At 49.6% G+C, this 16,497-nt stretch overlaps 1 protein-coding gene across 2 annotated transcripts in view; it reads right to left on the reverse strand.

Annotated features, from left to right (window-relative positions):
• AHDC1 (AT-hook DNA binding motif containing 1) overlaps positions 1-16,497 on the reverse strand; it is a 359,984-nt gene that overhangs the window by 24,913 nt on the left and 318,574 nt on the right. For both annotated transcript variants that reach the window (XM_070764442.1, XM_070764441.1), the window contains exons 4-5: positions 9,772-9,809; positions 833-5,880 (exon numbers count right to left, since the gene is read on the reverse strand). In XM_070764442.1, coding sequence (XP_070620543.1) covers positions 875-5,880; positions 9,772-9,809 — 5,044 coding nt within the window. In that variant the 3' untranslated portion in view covers positions 833-874. The remainder of the gene's footprint in view (positions 1-832; positions 5,881-9,771; positions 9,810-16,497) is intronic.

A 16,497-nucleotide genomic window follows, 5' to 3' on the forward strand; every position in this document is an offset into this window, starting at 1 on the left:
TTTCGGTGATTTCTTTGCTTCCACGCATATCGTGCACAATAGTGTCCTTGCGTGAGATTTCACTAGCCGAGCATGCACAGAAGCCAAATCTCATGTGTCCACAGGAGTGCACACGTCGGGGGTGCGACGATGCACACCCATTGCCATTTTCACTACTGGAGCCCCAATCCCAGCCATACCGGATACAACCAAGGGTGGGCAGCAGGCAGGACGGGGTGGAACGCAGTTCCACCAGTGGAAATGAAGATGCGTGCGCAGCTCCAGATGATCGGCGGCTGTCACTTCCTGGATTACTGGTCTCGGCTCGGCTCTCCTTTTCCTCCCTTCTGCTGCTACTGCTGTGTCTGCGCTCCTTGCTTTTTTCCTCTTTCCTCCTTCCTGGCCTCGGACGAGCTTCCCTCTCTCCTGCCCAGCTCCCCGCCAGCCTCCTGCGGCCACCTCCCGCCTGAGATGCAAGCAGCATTTATGCTTCTGGCAGCACCTGTTTGCCTAGATACCCAGCCTGAGGGGAGGGGGCAACCCAGGAAGGAGAGCGCAGGAAACACGAAGCAAATTGTCACCCCAGCGAGCGACACTGGTGAGGTTGTAAGTCGAGGACTTTACAGTTCACTTGAACAATGATGATCGTTCAAGCCACTCCCACTTGGTCACATGGGCAGCAAGCCACTCCTACCCAGTCACATAACCATTGAACCACACCCACAAAATAATCCACAGTAAAAATTTTGGCTGCCCATTACTGGCTGCAACCCGATACTGATGATGAGTTCCCGACCCCACTCCATCCCCGCGCCCCCCCCACTTGCCTCCCAGCTGATCCTCAGGCACCTACCCTGAAACAAAACCTCGTGTCTGGTTGGCACTTCAGATGACACTACAAGGAGGTGACTGTGAATGTGTCCTCGGGATGCTGTTCTAGCATTGGGCCCAAAAACCCGCTCTTCTGGGCTGCGGTCATGATTGGGTGCCCTTGGGGTGCAAAGCTGGGGTACCTATAGTTGTCCTGCAGCGGCAGCATCGAGTCTCTCGGGACCGGGGAGATATTTAAGTCATTCATCAAGGGGCAAATATAGGCTCCTCGGTGATGAGCCCTTGCCATGTCCATGGGCTCCTTCTCGCTCTTGGAAGGGTTGCTGCTGGGGGGGCTGGTCAAATGGGGGTTGAGGCAAGAAGCCTCGGGGCTCCTCCCCATGAAGTCTACCAGCATGCCCACCCCGGCTTTGTTGTCGTAGGGGGGGCTGCGGGTGCTGGCGGTGGGCGAATACCAATAGCTGGGGTTTTTGCAGCTGGGAGAGTCGTAGTGCGGCTGAGACATCGAGAGGTCCCGGCAGGCCATGTGGGCGGCCGAGTGGGGCAAGCCGGCCACCCCGGCGATGCCGTGTTTGAGCGAGTCGCAGGCTGGAAGCTTCCGGATGTCGCTGGGCCGCAAGTCCTCTTTGAAGGCCAGGGTGGGCGAGCAGTTGGGCGAGAAAACTTTCTGCAAGCTGGCTTCAAACACCGTCTGCTGAGAAGGTGGGGCGGCCAGCTGGTGGGGCAGGGTGGGGAAATGCTTGCTCTCCAAGTCCGTCTGCCCCAGGCTGGGGGAGTCGCTCTGGAACCCTTGCCCAAAGGTGCCGTCGGAAGGCGTGGAAGGATTCATGGAGTAGGGCCCGGTGTAGTCACAAGGGTCACGTTCACTGAGCCCAAAGCCCCGGGACTGTGAAGGCAGCGGCGACATGCTGCTGTCCCCACTGTAGTAGTCCAGCCCCAAATCTGTGCTGTCTTGAAACAGCGGGTTCACCGACTGGGATTTGGTGGGGAACTTAGCTTTGCCTGTGCCTCTTTCTTTTTTGGAGGTGCAAGCGCCCCGGGAACCCCGTGGCTGCCGAGCACCAGTCCCTCTCTTGGAGGGGTAGCCCCCCGTGGAGAAACTGAGATGGGCAGTGTCAAATATGTCCACTTTCTTTCGCCTGCCCCGTCCTGGCTTGGAGCTGCTTTGGAATAAAACACTCTGGTTCCAGTTGTAACCTGGGGCTGAAGAGGAATCGTTCCAGTCCATCATCAGCTTCTCTAAGCTAGAGAGGCTGGACTGCCCTTCACTGGACGAAGCCTCACTGTTGGCCCTCCGGTAGCCCGACGGCTGGTTGAACTGGGTACTGTCTGAGGAGGATTCGGAGAAGGTCTCCGAGATCGTCTGCTGCTTGGCCTTCTGGGGTGTATAGTTGGAGATGTCCAGGATGACATTGGGTTCATTGATGTGGCAGTCAAAGCCCGGGTTGTAGAGTTGACTGAAGGAGTCCGAGTTCCAGTCCAGACCGTAGCTTTGCCGGAACGCCCATTGAGAGGCACTAGGGAACTGCCTACAGTTCTCCGGTGAGGGCTGGAAGGGGATTGAACTCTTAGGGACCATGTAACCCCCTGGCGATACAGTGCTTGCCCGGCTGTCACACCTCATGGGGGTGTGAGAGGAGCTGGAGAACTGGCTGGGATCGGAGCTGTTGAAGAAAGAGGGCTTACTCAGAGACATGCTGGGCCCTGACGTCTGCTGGGTGTAGCTGACGCTGTGGGCACTGCTTGGGGAGGAGGGCAGGCTATTGCCACCGCCGTAGGTGAAGCTGCAATCCTTGTTGTTGGGACAGTCTTGGGTGGTGTGGTAGGACTTCCCTTGCTGAAACAAGCTGGCCGGAGTCACGCTTTGTCCTCCAGTACTGCCATAGTTGCCGTATTGTGCATAGCTGGAGGCTGTAGTGGAGTGAGTAGTGGGAGACCTGGAGACAGCCGAGAGGGATGCCAGCTTCTGGAAGGCATCCGGGTCACGGCAATCCGAAGTAGCCTGGGACAGGTTGTAGCCTGTTGCTCTGGTGGGGAGGAACGACTGCCGGCTGACTGTGTGGAAGGGCACCTCGCTCGTGGCAGTTGTGGTGGTGGAAGAGGGTGTGGCTTTCCCGCCCCGGCTCGAGTAAGACGCCATGCCTCTCTGGGTTGCGATAGCATTGGGCGGGGCTGTATATGTGGTGGAGGATTTCCGCGAGGCAGAGCGGGAATTGGAGAGGGCAAAATCCAACAGGTCAGAGGAGTCATCGGAATCCAACAGGGAACGGAAATAGCCCGTGAAAAGGCTCTGCCTTTCCTGGCTGAGTTCAGACTGGGAATTGCTCCCCCCGTAAAATCCAGTCCGGCTTGAAGAACTTGACTCCAGGGTTGAGGAGTGGAAGCTCCGGGAATCGCTGCCTTGGTAGCTGCAATTCCTGTTGGCTTGACCAGAAAGGTGGCCTTGGTGGGACATCCATAGGCTTTCTTTTTCTCCACACCACTCCGAGGACCCATCGCTGAAGTTCTGGCTGGGGTTCTGTTCAGGAAACAAGACCCCGTTTTTGCGAGACCGCCTCTTTCTTTTGGGCTTCTCCATGGCGTCCGGCTCTTGGCGGCCTCTCTTCCGGGGATGAGCGGGGTCGGCATGCATGCCTGTCCCCAGAGCCCCCTTCTTCTTTTTGCCAATGCCTTCGAAGAAATCGCTGAAGGAGCAATGGGAGGAGCGGGCGGAATGGCTCCCCCCACGCCCAAACCCGCCTCCTTTGCCGCCCCGTCTACGGAAGCCTTGTACTCGGTGCAAAAAGTGGGAGATGCTCTGAGTGTCGGGAGCCTGGTGGATGGAGTCGGGCTCACTTGGGGTCCAGCAGCGGGGTGGGGAGCAACGAGCAGAGCACTGGCTCTGGCGGTTGAGGAAGGCTAGCTTGGCCAGGACGTCTGAATAGTCCGCTTTACTGTCGTTGGTGTCTGCAACGTAAGAGGGCTGTGGAGATGCCAACTTCTGCTTCCTCCTCCTCCGTTTCTTCACTTCTGGGGCCGGCTCCTTTGGTTTGCAGGGTCCGAGCATCAGGTTTTTGGGAGGCCTCCCCCTCTTGCGCTTCAGGATGATAGGCATTTCTCCTGGAGGAAAGACCACCACCACATTCCGGCCGTTGTTTTTCATCTTCAGCAGTGGGGTGGGCTCCAGGGAATGGGAGAGGGCCAACTCTTTGCCTTCTACATTCAAGCTACTGGTGAGGGAGGACACTTTGTACGTCGTCTTGTTCCTCCTCCCGAGAGAGACGGGAATCTTGGCCATCTTCACCACCATCCGACGTATGCCGCGGCATTTGGGCTTGGCGGGATTCAGGAGGGGAGCAGCCTTCAGGCTATCTTGAGACTCCAACGTGGAAGCCATGGGGTCCGCTACTTCATTTGCTGTAGCGGTGGCTACTGACATCCTGGCTTCTGGTTGTGCCATGACCACCTCCACTGGTACAGCCATGGGGAGGGCCTGACGGTCAGGGACAGTCTCTGTCCGGTGCCCTCGGCCTCCCCGACGACGACGGCAGAGTATCTTTGGTTTATCTGTTCTCCGCAGAGCATATTTCCTGTGATCATCCCTCCCGCGCCCAGCACCTCGCCTGACTACTCCTCTTAAGGAGCAGCCTCCAAGGCGGGCTCCAGGTTGTAGCGAGTGTTCTCCCGAAGCCTCCTGCCTTCCCAGATGGGGGGCCTGAGAGTCTAGCAACTTGGGCAAAGGGGAAAGCAGCTGGGCCTCTGCATCCAGGAGCTGGGACTGGGAATCAAGCAATTGGTGGTCCAAGGTCCCTAAAGACTGGAGCCCCAGAGGCTCCGAAAGGGGTTCTAGGGACTGCAGCGATAGCGACTCAGAAAGAGGTTCTAAAGTCTGGAGCTCCAGGGGTTCTAGAGGCTGCAGCCCCAGTGGCGCAGGCAAGGGATCCACTGTCTGCAGGGCCAACGGTTCTGGAGGCGGCTCCAGAGACTTAGAATCGACTAGCTGGGGCTGGTGTTCTAGAGACGGTGAGCCCATTAACTGAGACCTTGACTCAGCCCCTTGGCTTTCTAGCAGCTGATGGTGGGACTCCGAATGCTGGTCTAATAACTGAGGCTCTGGACAAGCCAGAGAGGCCAATTCGCTCAGGATATCTGTATTGGTTAGTTCAGGGTAGTCATTCGACTCAGACTCTGAGTTGCTAGCTTCGTCAAGGCCACTAGGGGCCTTCAGGACAGGACTACCCTGGTGGATATGGTCCTGGGCCCCTTGAGTGTCACCTTCCGTTTCTCCCGCATAATGGCTAGGTTGTTTGAGAAGCTCTGCTTTGGCGCTGCTTTGCACTGCCAACTCCTCCGGACTTCGGATGCTGTTGGCCAGCATGGGGGAGGAGTAGAAGCTATAATGAAGGCCTTGCCCTCGGCCTTCCTCACTAAGCGGCAGGTGGCTATCCAACTGCAAGCCGCTGCAGTCTAAGTGAACACCGCAGCTCTTCAAGTCCTGGGAGAGTCGGTCAATGTCCTTCATAATGTCTATGAGCTGCACCACAGGGTAGAGGTTGATCCTGCCGTTGCCACACTTGCTTTTCAACAGGGAGATGATGCTGTCGATGTTACACTTCCCCGAGGCCAATGTGGCATGGGAGAAAGTTTTGGCGGCCCTGTCTTGCGTGGTGCTTTCCTCCAAGGCTTGGGTGTCGGCAGGGCAGGCAGGGACACTGGACGCCAGAAAGTCTTCCGACTTGACGCTGCTCTGAGTATGGAGGCTTCTGTACCGCTCGGCTGCCTCTGTAGGGTGTAAGGAACTAGGCTTGTGCTCTTGACTTAACACAGTGCAAGGACCTTCTGGGAAGCTGAGCATGCTATACGGCAGGGCCTTATCTGCCAGGCACGCGGAGGTCTTTTGCCCAGGATGTCCTGACTGATAGAACTTTGGCTCTTGGGTGAAGTCAGAAGAGGAAGTGCTCCGCAGAGCCCCTCCAGTCGTCAGCCCTAGTGACCCCTGGGATTTCAGCCGCTTCCTCAAGTCATCTTCACTCGCATGCCTCTTGGTGGAACAATTGCTCAGGTGGACATCTGGAAACGTGCTGCCTGGGCCTGGAAGAGGAAGAGGGAAAACATTAAGTCCCTTGGCAACAGCTCTGCCTTTGCCACCAAGTCTAAAATAGCCATTCCCCTTTTTCCTTTGTGAATTGGAAAAAATGGTTGACCCATTCTGCAAGGTCGCCCCATGGGACATTCCTCCCGCTCTGCTCTATACATATTTGTGACACTATTGAGAGCAGAAAAATGCAGCACGGTCGTAAAGTAATGCACCATATTTTTTTTCTCAGCCTACAAAGGTGATGGCGAACCTTTCTTCCCTTGGATGCCGAAAGAGTGTGGGTGTGCGCTATCGCGCATGCGCTAGTGCCCACACCCATAATTCAATGCCTGGGGAGGGCAAAAACAGCTTTCCCCGCCCCCCAGAGGCCCTCTGGAGGCCAGAAATGACCTGTTTCCCAACTTCTGGTGAGCCTAGTAGGCTTGTGCTTCGCCCTCCCCAGGCTCCAAAGGCTTCCCTGGAGGTAGAGGAGGGTAAAAATGCCCTTCTCCATCTCACCTGGAACATAGAAACATAGAAGACTGACGGCAGAAAAAGACCTCATGGTCCATCTAGTCTGCCCTTATACTATTTCCTGTATTTTATCTTACAATGGATATACGTTTATCCCAGGCATGTTTAAATTCAGTTACTGTGGATTTACCAACCACGTCTTCTGGAAGTTTGTTCCAAGGATCTAGAACTCTTTGAGTCAAATAATATTTTCTCATGTTGCTTTTGATCTTTCCCCCAACTAACTTCAGATTGTGTCCCCTTGTTCTTGTGTTCACTTTCCTATTAAAAACATTTCCCTCCTGAACCTTATTTAACCCTTTAACATATTGAAATGTTTCGATCATGTCCCCCCCTTTTCCTTCTGTCCTCCAGACTATACAAATTGAGTTCATTAAGTCTTTTCTGATACGTTTTATGCTTAAGACCTTCCACCATTCTTGTAGCCCGTCTTTGGACCCCTTCAATTTTGTCAATATCTTTGAGCATAGCTAATATTTGGCTTACACAATCCCTACAGAGGTCTCCAGAACTGAACACAGTATTCCAAATGTGGTCTCACCAGCGCTCTATATAAGGGGATCACAATCTCCCTCTTCCTGCTTGTTATACCTCTAGCTATGCAGCCAAGCACCCTACTTGCTTTTCCTACTGCCCGACCACACTGCTCTCTGCCAGAGCCTCTGTGTGAGCGAAAAATCAGCTGGCCGGCACACACATGCACGTTGGAGTTGAGCTAGGGCAACCTGTGGCACCCGTGCTATAGGTTCGCCATCACTACCTTACAGTACTGGCATGCATGTGAAACTTTAGATATACATTATTTGAATTGTCAGGAGTGCGTGTGTAATTTTTGTGTTTCTTCAGACATATAGTGTAGCTACTGCAGTGTTTCGAAATGCCGTCCGTAAGTGATGTGCGTTACAAGCAGCGCGTCGTCATTGAATTTCTCACTGTGGAGAAAGAAACTGTTGGGAACATTCACAAACGTTTGTGTACAGGTTATGGAGAATCTGCAGTCGACAGAAGTACGGTTAGTCGCTGGGCACAGAAGGTGAGGCCATTAGAAGACGATTCAGATGAGGTTGGCCCAGATTGTTGGGGGCCATATGCTGACTCTATAAACTGCTTAGACAGGGCTGTAAAAGCAATGTGGAGCAGTATGCAAGTGCTATTGCTGCTGCTATAGCCATAATAATCCCCACAGAGAGGGAACACATCATTGGTGCAAGATCAGAAGGACATGCTTTTACTGAAGAATTGGGGTCACAAATAAGACCCAAGATCTCCCTACGACTGGATCGGGAAGCAAAGGTAGCTTAGATGCTATTTGTATGAGAGTCCCTTGGGATTGGGGTGGCATAAAAAATCTGAATAATAAATAACTAAATATTTTCTGGTATATAAGATGCACCTTTTTCCTCCCTAAATGAGTCTGATAACTTGGGTGCATCTTACACTCTGAATGTATCCCCCCAGCCCTAATTAGCTGCTAACGATCTTTCCAGCTCTTACCGGCTTGCAAGCTCATTCATTGTTACTCTCTGCTAAGAATGTTTTCCAAGCCCTAAGTCTTTGCAAATCCCCCCCCTCATTGGTCTAACTTGCTACAAATGTTTCTTTCAAGCCCTAACCAGGTGCTAACGATGTTCTCGCTGGCTTGCAAGCTCTTTCTTTGTTACTCTCTCAGAATAAAGTTTTTTAAAGCCCTTAACTAGGGGATAAAATAATGTGATGAAGCTAACCAAACTAAGGATGCTAGCCAGATGAATACCTGATAAGTAGATTATTTCCCCTATTTTGCTCCCCAAAAACTAAGCTGGGTCATTCGGTGTCAAGTGGACCAGTCAGTGGTCCCACCTTACCATCTCAGATTTTGATGAAATTTGGCACATAGTTTCTTTATGATATAAAACTACGCTGTGCAAAATTTAAGTTCAAAAGACTAAAACTTGGGAGTTCTAGGACAGTGATTTTCAACCTTTTTTGAGCCGCAGCACATTTTTTACATTTACGAAACCCTGGGGCACATTGAGCGGGGGGGGGGGGGGGGGGGCTAAAAAAAGTTTGAAGAAAAAAATTCTCTCTCTTCCTCCCCTTCGCTCTATTTCTTTCTCCCTCCCTCTTTCTCTCCCTTCCTTCCTCTTTCTCTTCCTTCCTCTCTTTTTTGCTCTCTTTCTCCCTCCCTATGTCCCTCTATGTCTTTCTCTCTCTCCTTCCCTCCCTCTCTTTCTCTCTCTCTCTCTCTTGCTTTTTTTGTCTCTCTTTTTCTCCCTCTCTTTTTCTTTCTCTTGTTCTTTCTCTCTCTCTTGCTTTCTTTCTCTTTAGTTCTTTTTCTCGCTTTCTCGCTCTTTCTCTCTTTCTTTCTTTCTCTCTCTCTCTTGCTTTCTTTCTCTCTTGCTTTCTTTCTCTCTGAGCTTCGCGGCACACCTGACCATGTCTCGCGGCACACTAGTGTGCCAAGGCACACTGGTTGAAAAACACTGTTCTAGGAGACCTCAAATAAAGTTTGCAAAATGCTGAGTCGGCAAAAATGACATTTTGGGCCAACCTCTAGAAGCTGTAAACGCGGCAGTTTCAGTAGTGTGTTGGAGATATTTGGGGAACCTGCGCACCTTCTCTGTGGCGGCTCCGACCCTCTGGAACCAGCTCCCCCCTGAGATTAGGATTGCCCCCACCCTCCTTGCCTTTTGCAAACTCCTTAAAACCCACCTCTGCCGTCAGGCATGGGGGAACTGAAACATCTCCCCCTTGCCCGTGTTGTTTTGGTGTTAGATTGATTGTGTGCTTGTTTTTTAATATTCTGGGGTTGTTTTTTTATGAATTTTTTTTTAGCTTAAAATTGTAATTGGATTGGTGGGTATTGGATTTGTTATTATGTATTGTTTTTACCTTGTGAGCCGCCCCGAGTTTGCGGGGAGGGGCGGCATATAAATCCAATGAATCTAATCTAATGTAATCTTTACAAACTGGCAAACCCCCATGTACTTTGCAAACTTTATTTGAGGTCTCCTAGAACTCCCAATTTTTAGTCTTTTGAACTAAAATTTTGCACAGCATAGTTTTATATCATAAAGAAACCATGTGCCAAATTTCATCAAAATCTGAGCTGGTAAGGTGGGGGTGGTCTTTAAAATTGGTCCATTTCCCACGGAATGACTCAGGTGCGTCTTATACTCTGAAAAATACTGTAAACAAACCATATTAATACTGCTAATTTTTTTCCCCAGGTGCAGGGAATAAAACTACTGGAAATACAAGCTGTGCTTCGTGCAAAATTCTGGGGAAACCTAACTATGTCAAAGCCCCCTGAAGCTACCTCCATCCTTGTTTGTTCCACCACTATCTCTTGGGAACCGAAGGGAACACAAAATCCACATTTCACAACTCACCTTCTGTTTTGCTGCTCCTGCTGTTACACTTGAATTCTCTGTGGAGAAGAAGAGGAGAGAGAGAGAAATCACCAACCAAAGATGAGCATGGCTTGCTCTAGCCAGTCGACCCAAACTCACTGCATGTCGGAAGAGCCCACTGTCCAATGAGATCTTCCTTTTGTTTTTCTGAAATCGGCGTCTACTTCAGTGGTGGGTGTCTACCTGTTCACCCCGGTTTGGGAAAAACAGGTAGCAGCGGTGGCAGGAGGTTCTGCCGACTCCCCTGGACACCATCACGATCGTTCTGCACCTGCGCAGAAGCATTGTGCATGCTCCAGCTCCTGAACCCACCACTGGTCTACTTCTATTTAAACCAGTGGTTCTCAACCTTTCGACCCCTTAATACAGTTCCTGATGTTGTGATGACCCCCAACCATAAGTCAAGCACCAATTCTCCCAACAGAGCTTTAAGCTGATTGGCAGAAAGGTCAGAGGGACAACCCCACTGTAAACACCGGATTGGTCAGATTGTAAAAATATGTTCCCAGGTGCCAGAATAGAAGCTTTAGTTCCTAACACCATAGGACAGTGATGGCGAACCTTTTCCCCCTCGGGTTCCGAAAGAGCATGTGCGCATGCTATTGTGCATGCGTGAGTGTGCACACCCATAATTCAATGCCTGCGGAGGGCGAAAACAGCTATCCTCAACCTCCTGGAGGCCCTCTGGAGGCTGGAAATGGCCTGTTTCCCAACTTCTGGTGGGCCCAGTAGGCTCGTGTTTTGCCCTTCCCAAGCTACAAATGCTTCCATGGAGCTGCAGGAGGGTAAAACGCCTGCCCCCATTCCCCGTGGGGCTCTCTGGATGCCAAAAATACCCTCCCAGTGCCTCCATGTGAGCCAAAAATCAACTGGCTGGCACACACATACACGTTGGAGCTGAGCTAGGGCAACGTTTGGCGGGACCCAGGAGAAGAGCCTTCTCTGTGGCGGCCCCGACCCTCTGGAACCAGCTCCCCCCAGATATCAGAGTTGCCCACACCCTCCTTGCCTTTCGCAAGCTCCTTAAAACCCACCTCTGTCGTCAGGCATGGGGGAATTGAAATTTTCCCTTCCCCCTAGGCTTATAGAATTTATACATGGTATGCTTGTATGTATGAGTGGTTCTTTAAATTGGGGGTTTTTTAGATTGTTTTTAATATTAGATTTGTTTACATTGTCTTTTTATATTGTTGTTAGCCGCCCCGAGTCTTCGGAGAGGGGCGACATACAAATCTAATAAATAAATAAATAAATAAAATAAATAAATAAATAAACAGCTCAGGTACCACCAGATATGGCTCTGCGTGCCATTTGTGGCACCCGTGCCATAGGTTCACCATCACTGCCCTAAAGGAATTACATGCCCTGCTTAAATTTTGGAGAGGAAACAGAAGACATTCCAGGAGAAGGATCCTGCAAAATCCCCATTCCCTCCCCACTCCAGGGGGCCAGCCAGAGGCGGCATTTGGCCTTTCTCCAAACTACTCAAAATTTCCGCTACCGGTTCCTCCTGCAATCAATGGTTTTGACGATATAGGGGCCACCAGGAGAGTAAAACAGAAGAGCGTCTATCTGCTTCGTGCTGCAAAACTGGAGCATTTCATTTGCCTTGGCAGAGGTTTCCTCTTGAGATTTTGATTATTGTCCCACCCGGGAAAAATCCGCCCCACTGCTGTTTTCTGTACTTCCACGTCCCTCACAACCCCCACAAACTCTCGCACAAGTGTATCTTCAAAAGCTCGTGTATTTTAATAGAATCCATCATTAAGGTATCTGCCTCTGATGCTGCTTTGAACAGCCTCATTTCTCACCAAAAAAACCACCAGGCGGGACAAAACAGATGTGATGCGGGAAACCAGATTTATTGTTGATTTTTGAAAACATCTAAAGCCAAGTGCGGAACAGTTTGATTTCAACTGGGACAACCATGCTGGGAAAGAGGGTTGGTTGGTGGGTGTTTTTTAGGTTGTTGGGTTTTTTTAATCTAATCCCCCCCCCCCCCCCACTGCTGTTTTTCCAATCTAAAAATCTGCTGGGGTTTTTTTCTTTCCTTTATTTTTGCAAGACAGACAGACAGACAAGACAGACAGTGGCAAAATGAGGATACCTTCCCACCTCCCCCTACCCCTACCCCCAGCTGCAAAAGGAAAAAGCAGCTACTGTGGGAGGGGGGGAGTAGGAGGAGAGGTGTTAAATGGGGGAAACAGCAGGGGGAAAATGCTAAACATCCCCGTCTCCTGGGACTCTTTAAAGATGGTAGGGGGTTTGATCACAGCCTGCTTGGAGTTTGAGAATCACGGGGAATAAAATCCTTTTAAAAACCCAACCGCCATGAAGATCCTGAATGAAATTTATCCTCTCCTTCTCCCACCCTCCAAACCCCCCCCCCCCAAAAAAAAACCCAAGGGCTGTTCTCCCCTGCAAGATTTTCAACAAATTCCCAGGCTTGCAGAAAAATCAGCTGGTGTGTAGACTCTTGCAAAATGCACTGAGTGGTTTTGTAGACCAAGGCGGCTTATATCCTTCTGCTTGGATTTACACTTGGGTGGAGGAAGACCAGGAAAGGGAGAGGAAGGCAACAAGGCCATTACAGCCCCACAGAGATGCTGTCTTGGGTTGGTACAGGCAAAGGTGGGAAGCAGGCAGGACGGGGTTCATAGAAACATAGAAACTTAGAAGACTGACGGCACAAAAAGACCTCATGGTCCATCTAGTCTGCCCTTATACTATTTCCTGTATTTTATCTTACAATGGATTTATGTTTATCCCAGGCATGTTTAAATTCAGTTACTGTGGATTTACCAACCACGTCTGCTGGAAGTTTGTTCCAAGGATCTACTACTCTTTCATTAAAATAATATTTTCTCATGTTGCCTTTGATCTTTCCCCCAACTAACTTCAGATTGTGTCCCCTTGTTCTTGTGTTCACTTTCCTATTAAAAATACTTCCCTCCTGAACCTTATTTAACCCTTTAACATATTTAAATGTTTCGACCATGTCCCCCCTTTTCCTTCTGTCCTCCAGACTCTACAGATTGAGTTCATGAAGTCTTTCCTGATACGTTTTATGTTTAAGACCTTCCACCATTCTTGTAGCCCGTCTTTGGACCCGTTCAATTTTGTCAATATCTTTTTGTAGATGAGGCCTCCAGAACTGAACACAGTATTCCAAATGTGGTCTCACCAGCGCTCTATATAAGGGGATAACAATCTCCCTCTTCCTGCTTGTTATACCTCTAGCTATGCAGCCAAGCATCCTACTTGCTTTTCCTACCGCCCGACCACACTGCTCACCCATTTTGAGACTGTCAGAAATCACTACCCCTAAATCCTTCCTTTCTTAAGTTTTTGCTAACACAGAACTGCCAATGCAATACTCAGATTGAGGATTCCTTTTCCCCAAGTGCATTATTTTACATTTGGAAACATTAAACTGCAGTTTCCATTGCTTTGACCATTTATCTAGTAAAGCTAAATCCACCGGCAGAAATGAAGATGCGTGCGCAGCTCCAGCTGAACGGTGGCTGTCACTTCCTGGATTACCGGTCTCCGCTCAGCTCTCCTTTTTCCCCCTCCTGCTGCTGCTGCGGGCACCTCGCTTTTTTCCTCTTTCCTCCTTCCTGGCCTCGGATGAGCTTCCCTCTCTCCTGCCCGGCTCCCCTCCAGCCTCACGCGGCCACCACCTGAAGCCAGGAAGGAGGAAAGGCGACACTGGTGTGGTGGTAAGTTGAGGACTTAACAGTTCACTTGAATGATGATGATCGTTCAAGCCACTCCCACCTGGTCACATGATCGGCAAGCCACTCCCACCCAGTCACATGACCATCAAGCCACACCCACAAAACAAGCCACACCCACAGTGTGGCAGTGGAAATTTTGGCTGCCGATTACTGGGTACAGGAAAACATTCAACTGGTGTAGTTTATATCTCATGGAGAAGCATAGGTAAAAGTAAAGGTTCCCCTTGCACCTAGTCATTCCCAACTCTAGGGGGCGATACCCATCTATGTTACAAAGCTGAAGAGCCAGCGCTGCTCGAAGATGTCTCTGTGATCCTGTGGCCGGCGCGACTAAAACACAGAAGGCCCACGGAACACTGTTACCTTCCCACCAAAGGTGGCCCTTATTTTTGTACTTGCATTTTTTACCTACAAGGTTGGCAGAAGCTGGGACAAGTAACAGGAACTCATTCTGCTATCTGGCGCTAGGGGTTCAAACTGCTGAACTGCCGACCTTTCTGATTGACAAGCTCAGCGTCTTAATGGAAATTGTCCTGCCTGCTAATTATGTATCTGTCTGTCTGTCTATCTATTATCCATCCATCTAATCTATCCATCTATCCATGTCTGTCTGTCTCTGTCTGTCTATCATTCATCCATCTATCTATCCACCCACACACCTCCCCTTTTATCTATCTAATCTGCCTATCTGCCTATCTGCCTATCTGCCTATCTGCCTATCTGCCTATCTATCTATCTATCTATCTATCTATCTATCTATCTATCTATCTATCTATCTATCTATCTATCATCTATCTATCTACTATCCATCCATCCATCCAATCTACCTATCATCCCTCCCTCCCTCTCTCAATTATCTATCCTATCTATCTATCTATCTGTCTGTCTGTCTATCCATCCATCCACGTATCATCCCTCCCTCCCTCCCTCTCTCAATTATCTATCTATCTGTCTGTCTGTCTGTCTGTCTATCCATCCATCCATCCATCCATCCATCCATCTATCATCTTTCATCTTCTCTCTCTCTCTCTCTATCTATCATCTTCTATCTATCTATCATTTATCATCTGTCTGTCTGTCATTTATCATCCATCATCTTCTGTCTGTCTGTCTATCTATCACCTATCTATCTATCTATCTCTCTCTCTCTCTCTCTCTCTCCATCCATCCATCTTCTATCTATCATCTCTCTCTCTCTCTCTCTTGTGTTGGGGTGGGAATCACCTTGATACAAATTGGGAACTCATCTTCTGATTCAAAACACAAGATCAACCCACAGCTCCAAGGATAAGGCAACACCCGACTGTGCTCCTAAGAAACCCGGGTGGGATGGGTAAATGTATCCCAGACCAATGAGAAGTTACACCAGCTCTCCTGCCTCCAGTCACCTTTGCCAGAAGCCTGCGAGGGGCCTCTCTCCACTAGGGGTCACTCATGAGCCACCAAATTACCTCCCAGGTCTGTGAAATGGTTAAAAAGAAGTTATTCCGACTCCTCTTGTTTAAACTTTCTGACCCGGCTGCTCTACTATTCTGGTCCGACCCCCCCCCCCAAAAAGGGAGGGGGGTTAAAGGGCAACCTTTGTGTGTGTGTGTGCCTTTTGTGTGCATGTGTGCATGCGCATAACAGCCGAGGGGCAGCCTGCTGAAACCTGGCTGAGAAAGCATGCACCTGGCACGAAGGTTTTAAAAATGGATCAGTTACACCCCTTCGCCTGGGGTCTCGATGGAAGGCAGAAGAGAAGGGCGGATGGGGAGGAAGAACGGAAGGCCTTTGTTTGCAATTTTCTTCCGAGCAGAGAGAAAGGCGGGGGGGGGGGAGGAATGAGGGGGTGGAATCCTCTATTTGGGCCTCAGACTTAACCCAGGGACCTGCTCAATTCCTTCTGGCTTTAGAAACATAGAAACATAGAAGTCTGACGGCAGAAAAAGACCTCATGGTCCATCTAGTCTGCCCTTATACTATTTTCTGTATTTTATCTTAGGATGGATATATGTTTATCCCAGGCATGTTTAAAATTCAGTTACTGTGGATTTATCTACCACGTCTGCTGGAAGTTTGTTCCAAGGATCTACTACTCTTTCAGTAAAATAATATTTTCTCATGTTGCTTTTGATCTTTCCCCCAACTAACTTCAGATTGTGTCCCCTTGTTCTTGTGTTCACTTTCCTATTAAAAACACTTCCCTCCTGGACCTTATTTAACCCTTTAATATATTTAAATGTTTCGATCATGTCCCCCCTTTTCCTTCTGTCCTCCAGACTATACAGATGGAGTTCATGAAGTCTTTCCTGATACGTTTTATGCTTTCTCCTGTTAAGAAATCCCCTTTTCCTGGGCTGCTTAAAGAAGAGTAGGGGGAACTTTTGCCAGACCCATCCTAGACTACTGCTCATCTGTCTGGAACCCATACCACATCTCAGACATCAACACCCTTGAAAATGTCCAAAGATATTTCACCAGAAGAGCCCTTCACTCCTCCACTCGAAACAGAATATCCTACGAAAATAGACTAACAATCCTAGAAAGCCTAGAACTACAGCGCCTAAAACACGATTTGAGTACAGTATTGCCCACAAGATCATATGCTGCAACGTCCTACCAGTCAATGACTACTTCAGCTTCAACGGCAACAACACAAGAGCACGCAACAGATTCAAGCTTAATACGAACCACGCCAAACTTGACTGTAAAAAATATGACTTTATCAATCGAGTTATCCAAGCGTGGAACTCATTGCCGGACTCAATTGTGTCAACCCCCAACATTTCTCCCTTAGACTCTCCACAATTGACCTCTCCAGGTTCCTAAGAGGCCAGTAAGGGGCGTACATAAGTGCGCTGGTGTGCCTTTCGTCCCCTGTCCAATTGTCTTTCCTTTCTCTCACTTATCATATATATTTTCTTTCTTTCATATATCCTCTCCTCTAAGTTCACTTTCACCCTCTTTTATATTATCACATGTC

Source organism: Erythrolamprus reginae, chromosome 11 (genome assembly GCF_031021105.1).
Source record: "Erythrolamprus reginae isolate rEryReg1 chromosome 11, rEryReg1.hap1, whole genome shotgun sequence".
Lineage (NCBI taxonomy): Eukaryota > Metazoa > Chordata > Lepidosauria > Squamata > Dipsadidae > Erythrolamprus > Erythrolamprus reginae.